Below are 8,587 nucleotides of genomic sequence, written 5' to 3' on the forward strand. Positions count from 1 at the left end.
ATAATCGAACTACAGCTCTATGATTATATTGTTATTTGTTAATGTTTAATTTCATGAGTAAATATTAATTAATACATACAGTCTCAAAAATTAGAATAGTATTTTTTTTAAAATATTGGGGTATTGACTTTTAAAAATGAATTTACCAGGCCATTGTCTCGAATAAGGTTGAGAATCACTGGTCTATCAAATTATTGACATCAAGCAACTTTCATTTCACACAGGTGAACTGGATGAATGTGTTATTACATTGATTTTGTGTAATAAGTAGAGGCAAATAGTTTTTGTAAATAAGAAAGCAAAATTTCGGTAGAAAAACAAGCCCAATTTCAGGTTCAAAAGCAGTAAAGAAAATACATTTTGGTTTTAAAATTGTGAATATAATCCTAAATTTGATTAAAACCTGCACTTATTACTAGAGACCGGATGTTTAGGCACTAAAAACATATAAAATAGGCAGGCAAATAAGCACTTATAATTTTTAAAATAGGCAGTAAAATAGGCATTAAAATACAAATAGGCAATGAATTTAACTCAAAATAGTGAAGATAGACATACAAAAAGAAATAAGTGTTTAAAAATATAGAAACATACCTGTACATTCTTTATAGTTACTTAAAATAAACCAGGAGCTCATCATTAGAGACAGGAGTCCAATATTATACTTAATAAATCACTGCAAACGGGAGTCACGTCAACCCAAAATTTTCCATTGTATAATGGCTACACACAAGAGTCTGACAAATGAAATTGTTGGCTACTTCCAACCAGTACGCAAATTACTTTATCACTGCACACAGGATTATTTCAGTTAAAGAATTTACACTATATATTCCACACCGCAGTTCGTACTAAGAACCTGTTTAAATGCATTTCAATTTTGTACTGTACGGTTTGGCAGTTTCTGAATAAGAAGCACTAATTGTGGTTGCACATCGCAACAAGGTATTTCTTCAGGTGATCAACCGACAAGTTATGTCTGCGATCGGACAACACATTTTTCAGAATTGAAAAAGATCTTTCAACCTCCACAGATGTTACCGGAGCATACTTAAAGCACGCGAGAACATGTGGATCTAACTCAGTTTGTATATTTTCACCTTTCAGAATGTGTTGAATCGCCCTTAATTTGTCCAAGTCCTCATTAGCTGCAATAACTCGCTAACTGTTATTTTTAAATTTCTTGGGAGCATCGGAAACTAATCCTGTGAACAGGAAATTGTATGCACAGAGTTCAGCCATGTCCCAATTTTAAAGAAAATGCCTAAATAGGCAATATCTGGCATTTATGAAATAATATAGGCAATATCGTATGAAATAGGCAAAATTAAATTGCCTTTAAATGAAGCTAATCCCTCCCCCCTGGCCTTCGCAACATTCGTTTTCATCATATCTCTAACAGGAAAGAATAGGCATTTTGCCTAACATCCGGTCTCTACTTATTACACAAAATAAACATATCCCTTCTAATAGCACATTTAGTAATTACCAGAGTATTACGTTTATTCCTGTATAAAGGGGTCCGTTTTTGCTTCTCAATTATTTACAGCAGAATTAATCAATTTTCTGTGAATTCTATAACTCACACTTCAGAAAGTGTTGTGTCAGTAAATAAACTCTACATTTCATGTTTAAGAGTCTATTTCACATTTTGCAGTTCATTTGGCATCATTTCGTGACAAAACAGGGTAGAAAAATGCACGTCACTCCCTCCAGAAACATGAAAAATTAACATTGCAATGTGTTATTTCACATTTCGTGTTTTCGTCAAAAATGAAATATGCATGCCTCTAGTAATAAGTATAGAGTTAAAATTAAATTTTGTAATTTTATGTACCATTGTTACACTGAAATGCCATTTTACATACTGATTTTGAACCTGAAACTTTACCATTTTGTACTGATATTTGATTTCCAGTTGGAAATTACCACCTATTGGTTTAGATTATGAATGTGACACTTTTGTATATTACTAAAATAATCACTTGCATATATATAATCTTTTCTTTTCTGTTTTCTTTTACAGAATCAGTGAAAATAAAGGAGAAAGGAGAATATTAATGTGGATAAACTTCTCTCTTTTTCGTTCTGCCTCATTCTATCGTGTTTCATGAAGGCTCTCTTGTTACGAGTGTTTTTTTCACTGGCTTGGTTAATTTGTTAAATCCATGACATACATTTGTAGTTAATTCATTGGTTCGTTGCAGTCATAAACCAATGGGGTTCTAAGAATCCTGTGCTACGTCTCAGACTGTTCAAATCGCATCTTTTATCACCGATCATTTTTAAATTTTCACTGCCTGTTGCAGTAGTTTTTGAACATGGCGATGTCAGGTATATGACATCATAGCAATGAGGAAGAATTTAACAATATTATTTGGTTGTTGATATTTAATAACAATGTTGTTGTTATCTGTTTTGATGGCATGTAATATAACATTTCATTATGTTCCGTGAGGATGATGTATTACTATTGTACTTTGAATGTGCCTGAGTTGTCATCCTTGTGCGTGTGTGTGTGTGTGTGTGTGTGATTTTCTTTTATAAGTGTAGTGCGCAAGAACAGAGAAAGAGTTATTGTTTTTTCTTTAGTTACTGTTAAGATTCTGAATTGTGCAAAAGGTGTTAACTATCAAGCTTATTGATCAGTAAGCTTTATTTTTTATCATGTTGGTATGCTACACATGTATCAGGATTTAGACCAGAATTACTTATATAAATGAAAAATATATTCAGTATACATAATATGAATTATACATGTGCAGTTTCTGAAATAAATGTATAAATCACTGTGATGTCTACCCTATTAAATTAACATTGCACATATAAAATTTTAATATGTAGAAAAGAAATGTACATTGAATATATACCAATCCTCCCGAAAATTGCATAGTATTTTATGACAGTATTAGGACATTGAACATTTTTATCTATTAATTTCCGAAGTTTCTTGGTTCCTCATAGTTACTTATATCGACACATTTCAGAGTTACAACAATAATTTCATAATAACATTCTTCTTTTAAAAGAATGGAGATTTGAATGTTTTTAAGTACGTTAATGCATACGTACACATTATTAACATAGGAGGAATTGCCTTCTTGGGACATGTTTTCGGAACTCCTGTTTTGTTAATATGGGCCACAGCTCTGTAGCCATAAAGTCACTTCATCGAAATGGTAGAAACGACTATGACAAGTATTGAAAAGAGGAAACTGCAAGAAATTTCTCTCACAGCATCATTCATTAGGTATAAATGCAATGTGAAATGACACTTATATTATACTCTTTGTCGTGAAATTGGTTTGTCTTTCTCTGGTCTTGCTTGAGTTATATGTATGTGTGAATCATACATACATATTTGTGTGTGTGTGTGTGTGTGTGTGTGTGTAAACATAGTTTGAGTATATTTTGTGTGGGTGATATTTATGTAAGGATCAGAATGCGGAAATATAGGGGATAAAGTGCATAGAAATTAGAGTATTTTTTCTACTGTCAATAACTTACGTACACGCAAAACTGTGTCAGAAAATGTTGTACATAGTAAGGAATTCAAAGAAACCTGTATTAATCACTGGTGAAATTGCCACATATACGAGACTGTTTCCAATAAGCTTCGAACATGAGCTTTCCTTCAACAAGAAAAATAAAAGTGAGATGTCGTCTTTGTGAATTCGTTTCGCTCATATTTCATTGATCCATCCCATTGTCGGTACTTCATGTAAATTTTACTTCACTGTACATAAAGAGCTTGAAAATAAATTACTAGAGAAAAAAAAGTTGCTTTCCATTTTACCATTGTTTTGCACATTTGTGGTGTAAATAGTCGAGGCATTCTACAGAATGGTTTGTTGTCTACTTAGCAACCTAATACTCCTTGTATAAATCCTAAACCCAATCACCCAGAGGAAGATATTGACATGTTTTTAGCCTTCCCAGGCAAAACCTGAGATGGTACTTTCCTTAGTTTAAGCCAAGAACAGTCGCATGCCCAAGTTTATCGAAAAGGGTGTCGGGTGGCGTTACATATACTTTTTTTTAGTAGTTATCCCTAATTTGGCCATTTTTCCTGCCTTTGAAGTTCTTTTTTAAGGAATGATGGGCTGGGAGGGGGGGTTGTGACCCCACCAACCCCCTCTTGGGCCTTCCACAACCAAAGACATTTCTTTGTAGTTGCTTGTGTGTCTCCATCCCCCCCCCCTCCTCTTACTAGCAAACATCTTTTTACATTTCATCACAGAGTATTAACAGTCATCATACATATTAACAGTCTTGTACAACAACCAAACATTTTCCAGAATATCTATAATTTTATTCGTTATTGTATCAAGTCTATGGTAATACCCTTACAGCACTTGACATGTCCGGAAAGTTCAGTAAGGCTGTGCATTTAAAATCTCAACGATTGGGTTTGGAAATGTTCAGGATTCCATAACACTGTGAAAATCTGAAATTCTACACACATTTTGTACATGAAATGGTCATTCTCGCATTTCTGTTATGAAATCTTCCGTTTACAGGACCGTTCGAAATTTCTGGACTGTTCTAGATCCCAGAAAATTGGCAAGTCATTTTCCATGGTTGGGATCAGGATGGGAAATGTTTTTCCTACATTTTGGGAGCCTGCATGGCCCTACTCATATCTCAACATTGAGACACTGCAGCCCCAGGTTCGAATCCTATGGTGTAACCACAGAAAAAAAAAGAGACTTGTGAAGAACCACACCGCTCTCGCGGGGGTGAGGGGACGAGCCTTCAGCGCAGTCTGAGTCTGTGTTGCCAGGCCTATTGATTTCTCTGGAGATTTCCTTGATAAACTGGTGCTGCAACCACCAAGGGCCTCCTTATTCTTATTTGGGCATGGAGGGGAGAGGTACAGTGGAGCACGTGGGACTCCACTCAGTCATGAAAAGTGCTATTTGAACTGTGAAATTATGCCAAATGCTACTCAATTGTGCTAGGACATAATAATAATAATAATAATAATAATTGTTGTTATTATTACTATTATTACATTACTATTTTTAGAAGGTTGTATTTTATCCCAATCTAAAATCTATATCTATTCTGGTTATTTTACTTCGCTTGTGTGCCTCTATGGGTAAGTACGATGGCTGCCACCCACCCCCTTTCCGGAAAATGAATGTTAACCTAATAACGTAAAAGTATATATTATTTCAGACATGTAGGTTGATTTCAGTCACAGTAATTTACATCAATTATTATAATGGGTATGCAGGAACATGATAATTTCAAACTCAAGTGGTGTTTTTTTTTTAGGGAGAACTATTACGGTGTATATGCGGCTATCCAAGATTAGGGGGCAATTGCCCCCAAGTGTGCATGCCCATGCCTCCCTCCTTGAGAACGGCAATCATCCGCTACTATTAATCATTTTTTTAGCGGATCTGGTTTACCCAAAAAACAATTGCCAATTTTTTTTAAGTCTGACCTGGCAACACTGCACCGGAGAATGGCAGGAAAGAAGGTCGAACGCTTTTGATGGAAGCTTCTCTTCCTTGTGGTCGATCTATAGCTGGGTATGGGTGTTCTTTGTAAGTGTCCCTTCATTATTTTCATCGTCACTTAGACAAAAAGTGACAGAAAATAGATGCTAAATAAATAAAATCAACATTCAGACTGTTGGTTATTGCACTTTCCGCAATTATAATATTAATATATTATTATTTATTATTCTTATTTACAATAACTAGAAGAATGTAAGAACTACATATTCATTTCCTCTTGCAAACATCTTGCCCATGTATTCACAGTTGCTGTACTGAATTTTCATTTTTTGCAAATTGTTACCACAGTTTGCAACATGTATATTAAATAACATTTGTGGATACACATTTATGTATAACTTTCAGAAACAGTTCGTCAGCTCTCTCTTCTTGGTTGTGCAAGGATATAATACGAGAATAATGAAGCAAGAAACCTTTGTGTAAAGGTTCCTGCCTTAAAAATGTTTCCATCACAACTGTAAATATATACCAAATAAAAACGTTTCTTATTACGTTTATTTCTTAAAATATTCTTAAGTAATTCATGTCTTGATATATCTGTAGGACTTCTTACCGTCGGTTTTGGACTTAGTAGGCGTACTGGGGGGGGGGACTGATGGTTAAACAAGTGGAATTTGGTTGATCTTTCAATTACCGTAGTTTTTATCTTTGTTTCTAAAGTAGTCTGTGAGGAATCAATATGCGTACTAGAGTACTGCATTGGACTACTGTTGCTCGCTCAAACTCGATCAAATCTCTCACAGTCGAGCAAGATTCGCTCGAATCTATAGAACATCAAATATCATTTCAATGTGACAATATTCCTACAAATATATGTGTAAAATTGGTGCTGGTAGTTTCAGCCCATAATCATCTATTCATTTTCATATATTGCTATGTATTGGTAATATAGGCTAAATTACATTTTAACATGGAGATGACGACTATGTCCACTTTAGTTTCAATTTCACTGCATCTTTCACTTCACGAAGTCTATTTGAAGGTCCACTACCACACAAATTACGGTTGTACGTGAACTACTGGGCAACGAGCGAAGAAACTGTCGATTCCGTAAGCCATGTAGCGTCATCCGTGCAAACTATTATACGATCGAGCAAAAAGCCTCGATGCAGCACTCTAATGCATACTATGTGCATGAACATGAGAGTGCACTTCAGATAAGGGAAATATGTTTTCCATTGCATCCTAACACACAAATGTTCGCAATGTCGATAGATAAGCAAATGTTATTGTATTTTTCTTATATTACATTCCTTTTCTCCTGCTTTTGGATAATTGTGAAAAATGAGAATGAAGAATAATTTTGCGAAAATAGTGGAACACACAAAATTATCTTCCATGCTTGCACACACTCATGTAGAGGGGACCAAATTCTTGATGAAAGTTGTCTGGGAAAGAAATAAAATGCATTCCATCTTACTGTTTTGTGATGTGCAGGGACGTCGGAACTTATTTTGATGTGGGGGTGCCGGTTTTCAAATCCATCAACCAGTTTTTACAATCTTTCCCCTCCCCATATATATATCTTATTATATTTTATTGTTATAATAACTTATTTATTACATAAATAATAAATATATAGTTATTGAATATATGAATATCCACAGTGACAAAGCCTCATAAGAGAGAAGAGGAAGCCCAGAGGCCTGTATTACGGATTATTTAGGTCTTATGATAATTACCGCAAATTTCCATTCCTGCATGGCACCCGATCTTCGCATGCAGAGAGGCATTCATTCCTTTAATGATTAATAACATAACTGAAAACAATCTACTTTTAAAAGGGGGGAAGTACACCTATTTTTCTGCCATTTTTGGCTAATCACGAAGGCAGACGATGAGATCGAAGCAATATGGTATATTTTATTATGTAGGCGCTATATTTTTCATAATTTAACATATAAAATATTTCTACTTCTAAAATGGTGTACAAAAACGATTCTTTCACCTTTACTGAAATTTTCAAATTTCAGACTTCTATTCAGAGATTGAGATTAAGAAATGAAACTATCAGTAATTTTAGATCATTTGCTAGTCTAATGTTTTGCAACGAAGACTTTCAAATATAGTACATGGTTGGAGAGGGCCGAGGTGTCAAATATGGGGCAAGTTGCCACGCTACGCCAACACCCGTGAACATAAGAATAAATGTTGTTACCTCTCTCTGAGGTCAAAAAATATGCCATCAGCCCCGAACATGATGTTTGAAACAAAGAGTAAACTTTTAATTAATATAAATGGCCAAGAAATAAAAGGTTCTTCCCTTTCCATGAGAGGACGTGGTTTATACATTCCAAGGTTTGCAGCGTTAAAGCCCGAATGGGCAGATTATTGATGGTATATCGAGATGATACTTGTCTGTCTCTAGTCTCGTCTTTTTCTGTCCTTTTACTCAGAAAATATAAATTAGTAAAGAAAACTTAAGGAGAGAAGTAAAACTTAACAGTATTTTCATTCTACATCAGGCGACTAGTGCAGTGCAGTGATCTTCCGACGTGCCCTTGCAGTCCATGTACTTTCTGCAAATGATTTACACGTATATATGCACAGTTGTATCGCTTGGTGTGGAAGGAAATCCAAACTCGTGACTACAATTTGCAGAGTAAATGCCAAAACACACCTTCTGCAGTTATTTTACTTTGAACAAATAATGACTGTGTCGTCTGACCAAGTCTAAATTTGGAAAGTGAAGAGGAGAGTAGCCTAGAATTTCCAAGAACTTACAAGGTGCACCCTTTCTCATAGCCGATGACCTTTCTCACAGCAAGGGGTCTTTAAAGGAACCTCGTGTTCGGAAAGTGCACTGGAAGATTTAAATGTTAAGCTGTCCTTTGTCCCCCTTCCCCGGTGTATTGTTAAATGTGATCACACTTGCAGGTACATAACCTGGCAGGTTTCAAAGTAAAACTGGAAACCGAATCGGGAATTGAATTCCAACAGAGATAATTGTTTTGCAGAGTCCTGACTGCAATATCGCATGCTTCTTGCTGTTAAAGGAAACTTGAGTGCACCTTCACAAATCTAGTGCAAAAATATTTTTCCAAATATTCTCCAAAACC

The 8,587-nt window shown here is 35.1% G+C and overlaps 1 protein-coding gene across 9 annotated transcripts in view; it reads left to right on the forward strand.

Moving 5' to 3' along the window:
• The window catches only part of LOC145990020 (chromatin remodeling protein domino-like), a 195,899-nt gene extending 192,134 nt beyond the window's left edge, over positions 1-3,765 (forward strand). For all 9 annotated transcript variants that reach the window (XM_083125625.1, XM_083125624.1, XM_083125623.1 and 6 more), the window contains one exon: positions 2,027-3,765. In XM_083125625.1, the coding sequence (XP_082981751.1) occupies positions 2,027-2,035 (9 nt within the window). In that variant the 3' untranslated portion in view covers positions 2,036-3,765. The remainder of the gene's footprint in view (positions 1-2,026) is intronic.
• The last annotated feature ends 4,822 nt before the right edge of the window (positions 3,766-8,587 follow it).

Source organism: Lepisma saccharinum, chromosome 7 (genome assembly GCF_977018435.1).
Source record: "Lepisma saccharinum chromosome 7, izLepSacc3.1, whole genome shotgun sequence".
NCBI classification, from domain to species: Eukaryota; Metazoa; Arthropoda; class Insecta; order Zygentoma; family Lepismatidae; genus Lepisma; species Lepisma saccharinum.